The 18,633-nt window shown below is 45.8% G+C and overlaps 1 protein-coding gene across 3 annotated transcripts; it reads left to right on the plus strand.

The window, feature by feature from the left end:
- The first annotated feature begins 78 nt into the window (after positions 1-78).
- On the plus strand, positions 79-13,073 carry LOC127482595 (zinc finger protein 418). Of its 3 annotated transcripts, none has more exons than XM_051835275.2 (4): positions 79-391; positions 765-803; positions 3,080-3,206; positions 8,745-13,073. In XM_051835275.2, the coding sequence occupies exons 1-4, from the start codon at positions 359-361 to the stop codon at positions 10,646-10,648; spliced, it is 2,103 nt and encodes a 700-aa protein (XP_051691235.2). In that variant the 5' UTR covers positions 79-358; the 3' UTR covers positions 10,649-13,073. The 3 variants fall into 3 exon arrangements, with proteins under 3 accessions (XP_051691235.2, XP_051691237.2, XP_051691236.2); XM_051835277.2 differs by having other exon boundaries at positions 110-391; positions 765-1,014; XM_051835276.2 differs by lacking the exon at positions 765-803 and having other exon boundaries at positions 114-391.
- The last annotated feature ends 5,560 nt before the right edge of the window (positions 13,074-18,633 follow it).

Below are 18,633 nucleotides of genomic sequence, written 5' to 3' on the forward strand. Positions count from 1 at the left end.
CACATTACCCACAATGCCTCGAGTCGAGTGGCAAGACGCTAAGCCAATGAGCGCTCGGGAAAGGGTCGTTTCCGTGTTTGGACCGGAAGTCCTGTCAGGACGCCGTCACCGCGGCTAGGGCTGTCAGTGTAGCTGCGCTGGAGTGCGTCTCCGCCGGCAGGTGTTGCAGAGCGCGAACGCCGGGTCAAGGTGACGAGGGTGGGAAGGCGCGAGGGAAACCCGTCGCCATCGCACGGCGGCGGGAACGACTGTGCTAACGGTCCTCACGCCTCTCCCGCTGCTTTCCCTCTCCGCCTTCCTTGCCCCTATCTCCCGCTAAGTCTCCCTCAGCCTCCGGTGCCTCTCCGCCCGGAGTCCGATGGCGGCGGCCGCGCTGAGGGACCTTGCTCAGGTAAGCCTTGCCCTCACTCTCACCCACACTCTGACTCCCTGAGTGCCTGCTCAGGTCCCTGCGGCGCAGGCGCTGGGGTCCAGAACGGTCACGTTCTCGAGGGCGGGGTCCCTGTTTCTGATAGCCTGTGCGGGAGGATTTGACAGGGAGAGGGGTGGGTGTATGGAGTTAGGCGTGGCAGATTCCCCACAGCTGCGTACAATTAGAACAGCCTGGAAAGGGGGATAACAACACTGCACAAGAAAGAGTCAGCACAGAGATCATTCGGGCATCCGAAGTCGCGCAGCCCCAGGGCTGGGCAGGCTAGCAGGCATGCCTGAGTCCACAAAGCCGCCACCAGGGTTACCTGCTCCTCACAACTTTCTTTCTGCAGATTCCCGTGACTGCAAAGGCGCTTATGGACTGCACTCAGGTGAGCGGATGATGTTCCAGGGCCTCGCTGGTGTCACCCCACTCTTTCCTCTGGAGCCATGTCCTAGTACGCTTTGTCTGCCATTCTTTGACACCTTGGGCCTGGGAACCCTGCAGAAACCGCCCATCATGGAGCATAAATCCATAAAGTGTATCGGTTATGTGGAGTGGTTTCTAGTGCGACTCTTGGCAACCAGTGGGATAAGAGATACGTAAGTCCCCAAATGTGTGGGTTCTTGGAGTTAACTCAAGAACCCAATGTTTCCTTTCTCATGGAAAATTAAAGCAGAGGGCAGAAGTCAGGGCTGGAATGTTGAATGTCTGTTCTGGAGATGGTGGGAGAAACGGGAGGTTGAAGCAAAAGATGAGGTGATCTGACATAAGTCTTATCAGACACCCTGTGCCTGCAGCAAGAACAGCCTATGGTGTGAATGAGGTGATGGGAAGCCAAGAGAGGGTGGGAAGAATCAGCATGTTCCTCAAGTTGTAATTATGGAATGTACGAAGTTTGTGTTCCTTAAATAAAAGCCTCCTGGAGGTGGAAAAAAGTCAAGGAAGGCGGCTACTGCATAGTCCTGATGAAGGTTGATGTGACTAGAGCAGGCAGTGGCCAAACGGTTGGATTCTGGATTGATTGTTCATTAGGTGTGCATAGGATTTTGCATTTTGAGAGTGAGAGAGTAGTTGGATGACCTCAGCATTTTTGATTTTTAGCACCCAGAAGGATGGACGCTCCATTAACTGGGATGTTAAAGTTGGTAGTAGGATTAATTTTCATTGGGGATATAAGGAGTTTTGTTTTTGACTTTTTGAAGAGTGAGATGTGTTAGAGAGCAGTAGTGGAGATATCTGGTAGCTAGCCACAAAGATATGGAACTCTGGAGAGGGATTGAAAATGAAGGCATCCAAAAGTTGGTGAATGATGTCTGCCTTGGGGTATAACTTGATTCACACATAGTAAGGGGAATCTTGCTCTTGATTGTAATGCTATTAGAATCCCAGAAAAGTAAGGTCGGGATACAGAACTGAGTCTCATGCTTGGGCATCTGGGTAGAGTTTATGAATACCACAAACATAGCCAAGGGAGTGAAGTAGCTGTCAGAATGGTATGAGAAAGTGGGGCCGGCACTGTGGCCTCACTGCAGTGCTGGCATCCCATGTGGACACCAGTTCGAGTCTTGGCTGCTCCACTTCTGATCCAGCTCTCTGCTATGGCCTGGGAAAGCAGTAGAAGATGGTCTAAGTCCTTGGACTCCTGTGCCTGCGTGGGAGACCCGGAAGAAGCTCCTGGCTGCTGGCTTTGGATCGGCCCAGCTCCTGCCATTGTGGCCATCTGGGGAGTGAACCAGCAGATGGAACTCTCTCTGCCTCTGCCTCTCTGAAACTCTGCCTTTCAAATAAACAAATAAATTTTATTTTATTTTTTAAAGAAAGTGGATGATCTTGTAGATGGCCAAGTTTTCTGAGTTATGCAGAAACATATTAATTGAATCAAGATGACGCTGCAGCCAGTTGTAGTCCCTGTTCACCAGGCTTTTAACTCACTGTGATCTAGAAGTGACCCTGGGTGTGTCTGGGGGAGTTTCAGACTGGTGTATTAGCTCAAGGGAACAAGTGTTCACTTGGGAGAGTCGCCAGTTCCGGAGTGGAGGACCTCTAGGGCTAGGTGTTGAGTGATAGTTAGCTGGAGAGAGGGAGTCTGTAACCACTTGGGTGGTTCTCGATGGCTAAGGCTGAAGCAAGGAATAGAGTCAGATAAGGAGGACTTCTAGAGCAGGATGCTAGTAGGAACCATCAGATGTCTGGCTAGCGTTTGATCCTATCTCTTTTCCAAGCTCTCTCTGGATGTGCTGTACCAAGTATTGCTGGGAGACCAAAGGAATGCCTGTAGTGTGGAGCAGGGGAGGCGAAGTAGCTGTAGGAGTGAGACTGTGTGAGGAAGATGTAATCCAAAGAGAAATATATATACAGAAAGGGAGTGTGAACTTACGGCTCTAGGTCAGTGGCATTCAAGACATAAGGATGAAAGACAAGCCTCTGTTTAATTGTGTCCAGGAGATGCAACCAAGGGAATCTGGGGCTAATTATCTGACAAGAGGGTCCAGCTGTCTGTTGATGCTGGGGGAAGCCATGGTGATCAGTGGGACTGTGGCCTGGTATCTTTTCAGAGGTGGTGAGATGGGAAAGAGAGTGAACAGGGGAAGTGTATGTGAGAGGAAGAATTTATAATCCCAGGAGGGAAGTTAATCCTTGAATGATCTGTCCCCATCATGACAGGGCTGTGTGACCTTTGAAGACGTGGCCATTTACTTCTCCCAGGAGGAATGGGATCTCCTGGATGAGGCTCAGAGACTCCTATACCTGCATGTGATGCTGGAGAACTTTGCACTTTTAACCTCACTGGGTAAGGCCCTCACACCAACTCTTGGTTTTTGTGTGTCCTCTTTTCTTCCTTGGCAGCTCTGCCACTTCCACAGCCAGACCACGGACTCTACGAACTTCCCTATTTTATTTTATTTAATTAATTTCTTTATTTTTAATTTCTTGACAGGCAGAGTTAGACAGTGAGAGAGAGAGACAGAGAGAAAGGTCTTTCTTCTGTTGGTTCACCCTCCAAAAGGCCACTATGGCCAGCGCACTGTACTGATCAGGAGCCAGGTGCTTCCTCCTGGTCTCCCATGCGGGTGCAGGACCCAAGCACTTGGGCCATCCTCCACTGCCCTCCCGGGCCACAGCAGAGAACTGGACTGGAAGAGGAACAACCGAGACAGAATCCAGTGCCCCGACCAGGACTAGAACCCGGGGTGCCGGCGCCACAGGCAGAAGATTGGCCTAGTGAGCTGCAGTGCTGGCATCCCTATTTTATTGACTTGTGTTCTGTGGGTACCTGTCTATTGCTGTGAGCAGCCCTCTCTGTTATTAGCCATAACATCTACTGCTCTTTAAAGCATTCAGAGAAAGATCTTAATGGCGCGTGTCTTATCAGCCTACTGGCTCTCACCTTCTGTGTCCTCTCCCTGGTTGGGTGACTATGTCCAGGTCCATGATATCTTTTGCCCCTAGTTCTTTCTCTTCTTGCTAACATTTCAACATAGCTACCTGTTAAGAATTGCAAGTATTGCCATGCTTGGTTTTTATGGAGAGGATGGACTGTTTTTCCAGACTGTTCTTCCAAAATTTTTTTTGATACTATTTTTTTTCTCTTGATCTATTAAATACTGAACTGCTTTGAGCCACTGCTCACCACTTAGCTTCCCTGTATTTTCTGAGGACTTGCATCATTCAGGTCCCATGTAGCTGAACAACTGGGGCTATGGTGATAGTCCTGGTTACTTCATAGGGTAGACATGCACAGTGATCTCCAAAGAAGGCTGGCCCTGGTGTGTGAAAGCTGGGGGGAGACATGAAGTAAGGGCTATGTTCAAATCACACCAGGAACCTTCAGTGTATCCAATAGGGCTTTGTATGCAGTAGGGCTTTGGCTTTTTATTCCTGGCACTTGGTCAATTTGTCATTTTATCTGTGACTTCTGGTTCATGGCTCCCCTAGATTTTGTGGTCTGCATGCATCACTTGTGTCTCAGAGGGCCCCTCTGCAATGTTCTCCACCACTGACCCATACTAATGTATCAATTGCATGTCGCCATTGAACAGTTTTGAAACCTTCCTACTCAATTCCAATTGGATTTTCCTGTGCCTGTACTGAAGCAACCTTCCGCACAGCATGTACATGTCACCAGCTGTCAAGGTCCCGCTGACGAGTGTTTGCAGTAGAATAAATTGAGACCTTCCTTTCCTCCCACTGGAAGCTGCATCCTTATGTCCTTCATCTGTGAGGCCTCTCCTACTCTGTGGCCTTAGGAGGCCAGTGCTGCCATGTAGCCCCTTTTCCAGCTGCCTCCAGTTCCCTTATCCTCAGAACAAAATATGGTCTCTTGTCTGTATGACAGAACTTCTTTTTCAGTGTTTTAAAATATACCCCTACAAGGAAGGCTTTGTGTACAGTAGGTTAAGCTGCCCCTTGGAGTACCCATATCATATCTGGATGCCAGTTTGAGATCCCACTCCTCTGCTTTCAATCCAGTTTCCTGCTAATGCACCTGGGAAGGCAGTAGATAATGGCCCAAGTGCTTGGGCCCTTGCCTCCTATGTGGGAGACCCAGATGGAGTTCTGGGCTCCTGACCTCAGCCTGGCCCAGTCCCCGCTGTTGCAGGCATTTGGGAAATGAATCGATAGAGAGAAAAATCACCATGTCTGTCTTATATGTCTACGTTTCTCTCTCTCTCTCTCTCTCTCTATATATATATATATATATATGTCCCTATATCTCTTGCTTTGCTTATCAAGTAGATGAAAATAAATAAAATATGCCCATACATATACTTTAAATTATGGAGTCCACTGAATGCCAACATGGTAAGAAGATGCTAATGAGATTGAAAGAACAATTTTTTATTTACTTTTTTGAGAGAAGACACATGCCACACAGGGCCATGTGGGGAAGTGCCCAGCAGTCAGGAGGCAGAAGCTGGAATGAGGGGCAAAGCGTCAGGCCATGGCCATTATTGGGAGTTTCTGCAGAAAAGCGGTGTAGGGTCAACTCCATGAGATTGGATAATTTGGTGCGTTCTGAGGCACAGGAGCTGAGCTTAGTTGCTGGATGTCTGGCCCCAGGATGGTTGGTGCAGAGGAGTATTTCCTCCTGGAGTAGAATATTCTGTCACATAGTATAAGTCATTTGGAGTATGGACTCAGATTGGTTAGTTAGCATCTTACCAGCATGCTCCTGGCCAAGCCCTTTGCTGTTCCTAAGAATTGACTAAAGTTGGGAACAGCCTCTCCTCAAAGTTTCTTCAGATGTCAATAACATACAGAATATTTATTATTTAGAAAGCCAGAGACAGACTGACAGAGATATTCTACCTGCTGGGTCACTTCCCAAATGCCTGCAAAAGCCAGGGCTGGACCAAACCACAGCCAGTAGCAAGAACTCAGTCTGAGTCCCCGTCAAGTGTGGCAGGAACCCAAGTACTTGAGCCATCACCTGCTGGCCCTGAGGGTACACATCAGCAGAAAATGGGGGTTGAGAGAACCAGGATTCAAATCTAGACACTTCAAGAATGAATTCAGGCATCCCAAGAAGCACTGTGCCATTTACCCACCCCTAAAAAAAAAGTCTAAAATAAGATTAATACAATCAGTTCTCTGATGCTCTGATGCAGTATTAAGGAAACCATAGGGTGGTGATAGTGGAAAATTTGAGGAATTAGAGCATAAGTTTTCCTAAATAGAAAGCTTTTAATTATGAGAGTAAGAAATGTCACAGATAGAAATATAAAGAGTCCTTAAAAGACAGCTGTTAACCAGTTTTTCTGTGCCTAGGCATTAGTCAATGCCTGCAACACTATACTGGGCTGGAGTGAGGCACTGCCCGGTCGCCCATGTGGGTGGCAGGAACACAGTTTCTTGAGCCATCACCACCGCCTCCCAGGATCTACACATGCAGGCAGCTGGAGTTAGGAGCTGGAACCCAGCATCGAGCCCAGGTTCTGCCATATAGTACATGGGGGTCTTAACTGCTAGAACAGATGGGTGTCCCCTCCTTTTTTTTGTGGGGGAGGGTATTCGGGTGAGGTGTTTTCCTGATATGTCCCTTGTCATGAAGAATGGCCTCTGTTGTAAATGGAGGCCTTCCTTTCTAGGATTTCCCAATCATCCTGATTGTGCCTACATCCTAGAGAATAGTGGTGGTCTCAGCTTTGTTTTTAAATTATCTGTTTTGTGAAAATTTGATTTGAAGAAGGAGACTCTTAGCATGTCAGCAGCACTTAAATATGCCCAAACATATTAATCAGGTGATCTCTAACAAGTCTAATAAGTTGAAGACCTTTCTCCAGTGTCTTAGGAAGAGCTGGGACAAATGTCCCTTCTCCTTTTTCTTTATTAAACATTGAGCCACAATTTTCCAAGAATGGAATTCCTTATGTGCTTCCAGGTGGGAGACAAGCATTAACCAAGGCAAGCAGCAACAAAGAGGTTTACCTTGGAAACATTTGTATTTATTGGGTCACATGACTTTCCATGGGGAGGGTGCCCTGCACTTGGTGGGTAATAAATGGGGGTTGGCCTCTGGTTCATTTAGAACCAAGCCAGCAGACTGTGCTTCTGGGAGTACAATGTCCCAGGCATTCAGTCTTGTTTCTAGGTGGGATATAAATTCAGGACCTTATTTGCCCTGGCTGTCAGAGAATGTTGCAGAGTCAATGGGATGTGCTACCTGGAGCTCAGTGTCCAGCCTACAACCCTCCATGGTACCCTTTGCCAAGTGAGTGCCAACTATTCAGTGGATCAGACCTATCCCTGAACTGAGAACTTGGGGCAACGTGTCTGTCTGTCTCTCTCTCTCTCTCTTTAGCTCTGGTTATACTGGGAACTGAAAGATGAAGAGACTGGAAGTTAATAGCCCTGGTGGCTAGCTTGATTGGAAGCTTTGTGAGCCTACCCATCTTAAGTGTGCTACATGAAGTCTAGGACGTCAGCCTAGTCAGAGAGCAAGGAGACTATTGCAGGGTGGGTGCTGTGGTGCAGCAAGTTAAGCCACTGCTTTGGATGCCTGCATCCCATATCAGAATGCCAGTTTGTGACCTGGCTGCTTGGCTCCTGACCCAGCTCCCTGCAAGTATGCCTGGGAATGTGGGGGATGATGGCTCAGAGACTTGGGTTCCTGCTACCCAGATGGGAGACCCAGATGGAGTTCCTGGCTCCTGGCTTCAGACTGCAGCCTGTTCCAGCACCAGCTATCACGACCATTTGAGCGTTGAGCCAACAGATGGAAGATTTCCCTCTGTTTCTATCTGCCTTTCAAATAAATAAATAAATATCTTTTTTTAAGGAAAAAAAAAAGCCTCATCCGTGGTCATTTCAATTCTAGAGAGGGAAATTTTTCACTATTTCTTTTGAACATTTTCATGTAGAAGTCTAGCTTTCTGGATCAACACCAGAAAGCCATCCAACTCTTAGCATAGGTATCCAGAAATACCATGGCCTAGAGACATGTTGGAGGCATACAACTCTTACCCAGAAGCAGAACAGGCATACATTGTACCTCCCTGTGCTAAGACCTGGGGTCAATCTACAACTTAAGTTAGAAAGCAAAGCAGGAAAAGAGGGACCCAGTCCAAAGTGGTATGAGCCAGCCCCTACTCCTAACAGTAATTTATCAGAGAATGTGTTGGATGGTGCAATCAAGTGGTAGGCACAGAGTAGCCCAGAGTATGTTCCTGCTGTGCAACACTGAGTAAATCTGTTCACTGCATCAGTTTTATGCAGTATCTGTGGGACTGTAATTTGTAGACATACCCAAAAGCTACTGACAGTTAAATGCCACTCAAAGAAAAATTTATTAGTTACACATCTAAGAGAAGGGGACACACCATGTCACATAGGGTAACATAGAGAAGCACCTGGTGGATGAGGGGCAGAAACAAGAGCAAGGGGAAAACACTGGGCTACACCTTTCATTGGGATTTCTGTGGGAAAGGCAGTGCCAAGTAAACAGCTCAGGACTGGCTGGTGAGAATAATTTCAGTGGGCCTTGGGAAGGGGGGACTGGCCTTACCTGGCCACAGGATGGTTAGGGAAGAGGAATACTGCCTCTAGGGTACAAGCAACAAGGACATGGTTTGCAATATGGGCTCTGGATGGCCGTCCCCCCCACCCCCAGTGCATGCATTAGGAGTGAAGCTAGGACCCAAACCCAGGTACCCCAATATGGAAAGCAGGTGCTCCAAGGGGTGTCTTTAGCTGATCTGCCAAACACCCACCCCCAGCCATGTCTTTTGTAGGTGTCAAAACATCATATCGTACAAAGAATTTTTCAAACATGGCCAAGACTCTCCCACTATAAATAGCATGCTTCTCATCAATATTTCTCTTCTTTCAGTGTGTTGGCATGGAACTGAGGATAAAGAACAGAGTATTTCTGCAAAAGGAATGTCACAAGTCAGGACTTTAAAGAAAAGACTGTCTACCCACCCTTGTGAAATGTGTGTCCCAATCCTGAAAGATGTTTTGCACCTAGCTGATCTACCTGGGCAGAGACCGAACTCTTCTGGAATATATGCACACCTTCGCCAGGACCAGAAGCATTGTAGTGCGAAGGATTCACTCAGAAGACATGTGGATAGAGCCTCCCTTCTGAAGAACTTCATATACCATTTGTCAGAGAAGCCCTCCTTTTGTAGAAAGATTGGAAAGGACTTCCTCACCAAGTGGGGCCTTCTTCACTCCCCAGCCATTCCCAAAGCGGAAAAGCCAAACAAGACCACTGATTGTAGGGAGACTTTTCACTGCGGGGATAGTCATCACCAGTCAGATGAGTGCAGAAAAGCTTCCAGCCAGACACATGCTGCTATTCAGCGCCCAAGAGTATGTTCTGGAGAAAGCACTTATGAGTCAAGCAAATGTGGAACTGCGTTCCGTGACAAATACTCACTTGTTCCATTCCAGAGAGCCCGCAGTGGAGGAAGACCTTATGAGTGCAGTGAATGTGGAAAATCTTTTAGCCAAAAAGCTACCCTTATCATACATCAGAGAGTTCATACTGGAGAAAAGCCATATAAATGTGACAAATGTGATAAGTCTTTTAGTCAAAGCTCCAACCTTATTGAGCACTGCAGAACTCACAGTGGAGAAAGGCCTTATGAGTGCGGGGAATGTGGGAAGGCCTTTGGGTGCAAGTCCAACCTTGTTCGGCACCAGAGAACTCACACAGGAGAAAGGCCTTATGCATGTGCTGAGTGTGGGAAATTCTTTAGACAGAGCTTCAGCCTCGTTGAACACCAGAGAATTCACACTACAGCAAGGCCTTATGCTTGTGGCCAGTGTGAGAAATCCTTCAGTCAAAAAGCCACTCTAATTATACACCAGAGAGTTCACACTGGAGAAAGGCCATATAAGTGTGGGGTATGTGGAAAATCCTTTAGTCAAAGCTCCAACCTTATTGAACACTACAGAATTCACACTGGAGAAAGGCCTTATGAGTGCGCAGAATGTGGCAAAGCCTTTAGTCAAAGAGCCACCCTCATTAGACATCAGAGAATTCACACTGGAGAAAGGCCTTATGAGTGTACAGAATGTGGTAAATTCTTTAGACAAAACTTCAGCCTTATTGAACACCGTAGAATTCACACTACAACAAAAATTTATGAATGTGGCCAGTGTGGAAAAGCCTTTAGCCAAAGAGCCACCCTCATTAGACACCAGAGGGTTCACACTGGAGAAAGGCCTTATGAATGTGCAGAATGTGGGAAAGCCTTTGGCTACAAATCCAAACTTGATCGACACCAGAGAACTCACACAGGAGAAAGGCCTTATGAGTGTGGTGAGTGTGGGAAATTCTTTAGGCAAAGCTACAGCCTCGTTGAACACCAGAGAATTCACACCAGAGCAAGGCCTTTTGAGTGTGACCAGTGTGGGAAATCCTTTAGCCGAAGAGCTGCTTTCATAAAGCACCAGAGAGTTCACACTGGAGAAAAGCCTTACAATTGTGGTGAATGTGGGAAGTCTTTTAGTCGGAGCACCAGCCTTATCCAGCACTGTAGAATTCACACTGGAGAAAGACCATATGAGTGTGACCAGTGTGGAAAATCTTTCCGGCAAAAGTCTGTCCTCATTCAACATCAGATAGTTCACACTGGAGAAAGGCCCTATGAATGCAACAAGTGTGGGAAGTCCTTTAGCCAACGCTCCAGCTTTTTTCAGCACCAAAAATGTCACACCATGGGGAGGCCTTGTGAAGGCAGGAGATGTGGGAAATCCCTCAACTCCAGGCCTAATGTCGTTTAGCACCAGGAAGTCCACGCTTGTGAAAGGCCTTAGAGCTGCAGGAAATGTGTTCTCTGTTTACTGTAATGACACAGAGAGAGCCTTTATGGGGAATCCGTCGACCTGAAGATGAACCTCATACTTACAGGGATCCAGGGGGGTGAAATTCCTCCTGAGTCCCAGGAGCTCCAGGAAGAACTCTGCACGCCCTAGGCTGACTGGGCCTTTACCAGAAGCCACCTCTCCTGTAGCGTCTTGCACAACGTGCATCGGTCACCCTGATGTGCTGAGGCAAGGCAGATGTCTGTTCTCTTCCATGTCTTAGAGGAAATCTTGAGTAGCCAGAGCCCTTGGAGTGGTGCCACGGGTCTGCGTTCCGGCTGAGAGGGCCTCATGTGAGTTCAGGTCGAGGCTCATGGGAAGGCTCACCTTCATGGAGATTCAGGGGCCCAGGTGGTCAGGTGATGTTTACAGACCCCAAATCACTGAATGGTAACTTCTTACGTAGCGTTGCTCTTATTTGTGTACTAATAAATTTTTTTCTTTTTTTCTCCTCATCTTCTACCAGGGAGCTCTGTTACCAGCTTTGGATAGGTGGAATTCAGAACTGGGCTCTGTATGAAAGGTTGGGCAGCTTTTATGGGGTCTCCACGTTGTGTGCCTTAGTAGGGGCACATTAATGACAGAGTAGTCTGTTCTGTTGTGATTTGTTTACATTACTACCCAGGGAAGCAGGGCAGGGCTTTATGGTCCGATTTTTTTTGTCCTCAATGCCTCTTTTTTTTTTTTTTTCTTTTTTAAGACTTTAGGCCACCCTAAAGAGGAGTCAGTTGTTACTATTTTCAGTATTACTTGAAATAGCCCGAATTTGTTCCATTATTCACACATAATGCCCAGCATTGTTGAGGAGAAGCTTTTCATCAGATCTTATAAAGAGCCATATGCCCTGATGCTGGCAACGGTGTTTAGAATATTGGAGCTAGGTGTGTGCCATTGAAAGGGAAATACAAGATGCAGTGAACACGGAATATAGGAGCTGGCGGCCAAACAAATGGTCTGTGCTTCCTATAGCAGTGTACACTAAATCCCAGTGACCATGGCTGTGAGCAGTCACTATGCCCCCAAATCTGTGTTTGTCCTATGGTTGAGCTCACTGACAGAAAATATTAAGGCTTGGTGAATTCCCATTGTCTTTTGGAATGTACATCTGAAGTCTAAATGCTATACATGCAAAAAGATGAGTTTTTTTTATTTTTGTCCATCAGGTTTGTCTGTTGTCTCCGATCAAAGCAGCCTTTATTGCTCCCCAGTATTGCACTGATTTGGGATTGCCTTTCCCCAGGTGTGAGGGGGGAGGTAACTGTGACTATGGGTGCCAGACCTGGTTTCCACAAAGTGGGGCATCTAGAATTTTTATTTTGCACCTTCAAAAATTTATTGTCCATAGCCAGTGTTGTGCTGCAGCTTGTTGAATAGCCACTTGTGATGCCAGAATCTCGTATTAGAGTTCCAGTTTGAGTCCCAGCTGCTCCACTCCCAGGCCAGTTCTGCTAATGTACCTGGGAAAGCAGTAGATGACATAACTCGAGTACTTGGACCCCTGCCAACCATGTTGGAGTCCCATAAGGAGTTTCAGGCCCCTGGTTTCAGGGACTGAACCAGTGGATGGAAGATCTCTCATTCTGCCTTTCAAATAAATAAATAAATAAACCATTTAAAATTTATATAATTGATGTGCAATAATGTATATGCATTTAAGTTATGCAATTTGAAGTTTTATGCATATAAACTCATGAACCGATCATAATCTCAGTGAACATGTTACAGTCACTCTGCCTTCCTCAGGCCTGCAGGTGTAATTTTGCATTCTTTAGAACTTTATATGAATTCAGTCATAAATGTGTGTACTTTTTTCTGATTTATATTCATGCCTGATCAGTATTTAAAGCTTATTGTTGAAAATGTAAATACTTCATTCTTTTCATTGCTAAGTAGTATTCTGTTCAATGGATGTGCAACTGTTTATCCATTCATCTACTAGTAGACAGTTGCATAATTTCCAGTATTGTGCTGTTACAAATAAAGCTGCAGTGAACACAGGCATACAGTTCTTTATATGGAAACATATTTCATTTCTCCGTGGCTGATACTTTAGTTGAATGTCTCACTTTTTAAGAAATGCAAAATTCTGATCTAAACTCGTGTCCATTGAAGTCCCAACAGCAGTGTCCATATCTGGTAGTCTGACTTTCTAATTTTGACTGTTGAATGTGTAATGTCATCTCACTGTGGTTTTGGTTGTGTTTATCTGATGTTTCATTATATTGAGCATTTTTCACCTGTCTATTTGCTACCTTTATAAGATTTTCATAACATTTCTATTACTACTGGTCTATTTTAGTTGGTTGGTTAATATTTTCATTAAAAATAAACATGTTCAACAAAACATGTTGCAAATATATTCTTCCACCATGTGAGTCACTTACTTGCTAAATGGAATAATTGAATCCTAGAAGAGTTATTTGCTTTACTATTGTGATATTCATAGTACCTAGACACCATAATTTTATGTAAAGGTTAGTCTGCACTAACATATACTACATCATGTTCTTTAGCCATTCAAAAAACAAACCTTGGTTTTGGTGTTTGTTAACATCTCTGGTGTAAACATTCCCACTGTGGTCATTTCCAAGTTGCCAAAATAATTTCAGTGAACATAAAGTTGGGAAGAGTTGTGCAGTAGCACATCAAGGCGTTTCATTTCCACCACACTGATAATGGTAGCCAGAAGTAGACTCAAGCACATATGTAGAGCTACATACAAATAAAATAACAGTAGGGGCTGGCACTGTGGCACAGTGGATTATAAGGCCCCAGTCTACAGCGCTGGCATCCCATATGGGTGCCGGTTCGAATCCCGGTTGCTCCACTTCTGATCAGCTCTCTGCTGTAGCCTGGGAAGGCAGTAGAAGATGACTCAAGTCCTTGGGCCCCTGTACCCATGTGGGAGACCCAGAAGAAGCTCCTGGCTCCTGCCTTCGGATCAGCACCAGTCCAACCACTGCGGCCAACTAGGGAGTGAACCAGCGGATGGAAGACCTCTCTCTTTCTCTCTCTGCCTCTCCTTCTCTTGCTGTGTAACTCTGACTTTTGAGTAAATAAATAAATCTAAAAATAAAAACAGTAAAAATAAGTGACATTTGCAGTGCATATTATGTTTGCTCTTTTGAAATAGTTCAACAAATTGTGTATATTTAATGGATACAATTTGTTTTTTGATAATACTTAAACCTTTCAAACCAAAAATGTCCCCCTGCTTTTTTAATACATGTCTGGCAACATTAAATTGTTTCATGTTCTACCCTTTGTAATGAGTATTTCTAAATACAAACACAAATGCAAAGGAATGCATTATGCTGCTCCATTAAGCATTCCCCAGGGTTCCATCCGTATGTGATTGTTCTTGTTTTATCCATCCTAGCACTTATTGGCTTGTTTTACTTACATTGCCAACATCTTGATTTTTAATGCCTAATCTCATAATGTTAGAACCCTTATTTCCTAATAATGTGTTAAAATATTTGCGGCATCAATTATATAGTCAGTGCTCAGTTTTCTCCATTGTCTCAAAGATGTTCTTTGAAGTATTCAAATCCAAAATGTACCTGTATGACTTTTTTTTCAGATGTAAGGAAATTATTTTTTTAGAAAACATTTTTTAGGGCCGGCACTGCAGCTCACTTGGCTAATCCTCCGCCTGCAGTGCCGGCACCCCAGGTTCTAGTCCTTGTTGGTGCACCGGATTCTGTCTCGGTTGTTCCTCTTCCAGTCCAGCTCTCTGCTGTGGCCAGGGAGTGCAGTGGAGGATGGCCCAAGTGCTTGGGCCCTGCACCTGCATGGGAGACCCGGAGAAGCACCTGGCTCCTGGCTTTTAATCAGCATGGTGCGCTGGCCGCAGCGGCCACTGGGGGGTGAACCAATGGTAAAGGAAGACCTTTCTCTCTCTCTCACTGTCCACTCTGCCTGTCAAAAAAAAAAAAAAAAAAAAAAAAAAAAAAAAAAAGGTGGCCCATGACACAGCAGGAAGCTATACAATGTGACAGTGTGTTTTGCTAGAACACTGCAGCCCAGCCTGGAAGCAAAAGACATTTCTTTACCTTATGTTCCAGGTATCCTAAATGGTTATGAAGTGTGTGGTAGTTTCACTTTAGTACTGTTTAGTGAAAAACAAGTATCTTAAAGTTGTGTGACAGTGTGTGGTGAAACTTACCTATCAACACAACCTGGACTCACCCATGTTATACCACATCCACAAAAGGAAATACATGTGATGTACATGAGACACACAACTGACATTTACAAAGAACCAAGGACCTGTGTGTTAGGACAGAATTGTTGCCACACGGATATCAATACTGCACAGAGATTGTGAGCCATACCTGTGGTAGAATATCCCAGAGGCTCATGTGTGGGTCACACACACTATTTTTATTGCTATAGAAAGCTCTATGGCAGGTGCTGCAGCTCAATAGGCTAATCCTCCACCTGTGGCACTGGCACACTGGGTTCTCGTCCCAGTCAGGGTGCCGGATTCTGTCTAGGTCGTTCCTCTTCCAGTCCAGCTCTCTGCTGTGGCCCGGGATGGCAGTGGAAGATGGCCCAAGTGCTTGGGCCCTGCACCCGCATGGGAGACCAGGAGAAGCACCTGGCTCCTGGCTTCGGATCAGCGCAGTGTGCCAGCCGCAGCGGCCATTTGGGGGTGAACCAAGGGAAGGAAGACCTTTCTCTCTGTCCACTCTGCCTTTCAAAAAAAAAAAAAAAAAGGAAAGAAAGCTCTAGCCTTTGCTTGTTTTCATTTGGTTGATATTCATTTATTTCCACAACACACACGGCAGGCTGTATCTACTAAGTGTAATGATGTACCTGGTCAGGAGAGAACAATCTCCCACTTCCTGAAGATTGACAAAGTGCTGGTGACAATCACAACAGGAAGATTGATGCTCCCTCGACAACCTGAGACTCATGTAAGATGACTGAGTGGAAGAGGGTGTGAGAAGGTGGAGCTTCAGGAACAGAAGCTAGCATTTAGCAATGGCTCCCTCCATGAGAGTCTATTTCTGTTAATCACAGTTAACATGCAGAAGCCACATCCACCTCTCCCTGAACCCTGTACCAAGACCCAGGGGACTTCAGCAATTCAGACTTGGGTCTCTACCTTTTCCAGTGACAGAGTAATAGATTATAACCTCATCCATAAGGATGGCACTGTGGCATAACGGGTAAAACTACCTCTTGCAGTGCCAGCATCCCATATGGGTGCCGGTTCAAGTCCCAGCTGCTCCAGTTCCGATCCAGCTCTCTGTTATGGCCTGGGAAAGCAGTAGAAGATGGCCCAAGTCCTTGGGCCCCTGCACCCATGTGGGAGACTCAGAAGAAGCTCCTGGCTTCAGATCAGCTCAGCTCCAGCTGTTTCAGCCAATTGGGGAGTAAACCAGTGGAAGACATCTCTCTCCTTCTCTCTCTCTCTCTCTCTCTCTCTCTGCTTCTCCTTCACTCTCTGTGTAATTCTGACTTTCAATTAAAAAATAATCTCATCCATGTCTGAAGGCAGATGTTGCCCCCTGACCTATGACTTTCCCACTGTCGGTGACCTTAAAGGTCATGGTCATGACCCTCACCTGGCAGAAAAGAGGATATCTGGAATTGGCCCAGGGACCCTGTACTAGGATGTGAGGCTAGGGAACTGTGGGCTCCCGGTCTTGCTGAGTAAGGCTTCACTGTCTCCCATGTGGGTGACCTACGGCTTCCTTCTTAATTCTACTGTATTACTCATGCCTGGCTGGTAGGCAAGGCCTCCTTCTACCCACAGTCCCTGCTTTCACTGTTCTGGTCCCACATGATTTTGCTGGATCTTCTTGTTACTATTATTAGAATCCTTGGAAAAGAATATATTCCTTCTAAACACAAATCCTCACCCAGTGCACAGCACACTCTGTCCTCAATCTTCTTTGTTTTAGAATCCACAGCAAAGACTCCCATCAGCCCATTCTGACTGGGTTAGGTGTCCTGGCAACCTAGTTAGCAGGGTGGTGGATGGCAGGATCTTAGAGAAGGGGTTGAGTCAAGTAGGCCTCAGGGTATCTTCCTAATCAAAACAATCTCCAACACAAGGCCGCTGAGGTGTCTACAGTCTGCGCTTAATTCCCAGGCCGGGGCTAGGCTCCTCTGCTGGTACAGATGATCTTAGAGGCTTTGTACCACATCCTCAAGTGAACACAGCCTAGATATGCACTCAGTTTCAGCCTCTTTTTCTCACTTTTTAGTTTTCTAGAAATGTTGATCTTTTGGGACTGGCTAAGCCTCTGTCTGCAGCGCCGACATCCCATATGGGCACCAGTTCATGTCCTGGCTGCTCCTCTTCTGATCCAGCTCAGTGCTGTGGCCTGGGAAAGCAGTGGAAGATGCCCAAGTCCTTGGGCCCCTGCACCCACATGGGAGACCCAGAAGAAGCTCCTGGCTCCTGGCTTCAGATCGGCATGGCTTCAGCCATTGTGACCATTTGGGGTGTGAACCAGCAGTGGGAAGACCTCTCTCTTTGTCTCTTCCTCTGTCTGTAACTCTCTCTCTCAAATAAATAAATAAAACCTAAAGAGAAATGTTGATCTTTCACAAATATTTGCCCTCCCTGTAGACACTGCCACGGCATGTACAGGTGACATAACAATCAATCCCAGTAAGGAGGTGACCTCACAGTATTCCAGATGTTTATCTTTATGGTAAAGATTTCCCCTTTGCATATGTGCTCAAACCATGATCATGGCAGCCACTGTCAGGGCAGGAAAAGGTATTTGGCAAGTGGCTCTTGTCTTCAGGTAAGTATAGGCTTTTAAAATTAATAGTGTCTGGAGCCAGCACTGTGGTGTAGTGGGTAAAGCAGCCACCTGCAGTGCTGGCATCCCATATTGGTGCCGGTTTGAGACCCGGCTGCTCCACTTCCAATCCAGCTCTCTGCTATGGCCTGCGAAAGCAGTAGAAGATGGCCCAAGTCCTTGGGCCCCTGCACCCACACAGGAAGACCTGGAGGAAGCTCCTGGCTCCTGGCTTCAGATTGGCTCAGCTCCAGCCATTGCGGCCAATTGGGGAATGAACCAGCAAATAAAAGACCTCTCTCTCTCTCTCTCTCTCTCTCTCTCTCCCTTTCCTTCTCTCTGTGTAATTCTGTCTTTCAAATAAATAAATACATCTTTAAAAATATTAATAGCATCTGTAGCAAGAAATTAAGCAGAAAATGTTACATGGAAAAAATAATTGGAATTGTTGGGTTGGGTACACAAACACTGAAATGAATCTATGCAAGGAAGATTTTTGTGTAGGAAAGGAGGCAGAATATCCCATCATCCAACCATTCCCGACATATCACATCATCTCTCCAGCGTGGCACTGGCTGACTTCTTTCCTTCCTTTTCCATTGACTTCACATAATGAACTCCAGAAAACAGACTCTAAAGCCTTTCTCCACATATACTTGAAGATCAAGTTGTAACATTTGTTTCCGTCTACTGAAAGAATGCACTTTATGTCTGAGTGACACTGTGGTGTACACTTTCTGCATTTTCTATGGGTTCCTGCTTTTCTGAATGGATGGGTGAAAACATTGTCACCAAAATTTCTGTGATGGGGAGCAAATTTTAAACCTTTATAATCCCTACAGTGATTGAATAAGTGCTTAATCACTGAAGATGTTCTGAGTGGGAATGAACAATGCCTTTGCTACTCAAATCACAAATGACATGTAACCAGATTTTAAAGTCCACTGATCTCCTAATTCCTTGAGAGAGTTTTTATGCTTTTGCCCTCACAGTCCCTCAGATCCTCAAACTCTTTCCTTGGGTTTTTACCATGACATCCCTCCCTGTCTCCAACCAGCAGTCATAAACTGTTTTATTCCAAGAAACTCAATCTTGAATAATGCCTTATGAGTTGATGTATTAGTCTGCTTTTTGCTA

The sequence above is a fragment of the Oryctolagus cuniculus genome, chromosome 18 (assembly GCF_964237555.1).
Source record: "Oryctolagus cuniculus chromosome 18, mOryCun1.1, whole genome shotgun sequence".
Taxonomy (NCBI): domain Eukaryota; kingdom Metazoa; phylum Chordata; class Mammalia; order Lagomorpha; family Leporidae; genus Oryctolagus; species Oryctolagus cuniculus.

Excerpts from the sequence above, each read along its gene's own strand:
- LOC127482595 (XM_051835275.2), top strand. The coding sequence starts at position 359 with ATGGCGGCGGCCGCGCTGAGGGACCTTGCTCAG. Across the intron at positions 392-764 it reads CGCTGAGGGACCTTGCTCAG|ATTCCCGTGACTGCAAAGGC; the intron begins GTAAGCCTTGCC and ends TTCTTTCTGCAG. Across the intron at positions 3,207-8,744 it reads TGCACTTTTAACCTCACTGG|TGTGTTGGCATGGAACTGAG; the intron begins GTAAGGCCCTCA and ends CTCTTCTTTCAG.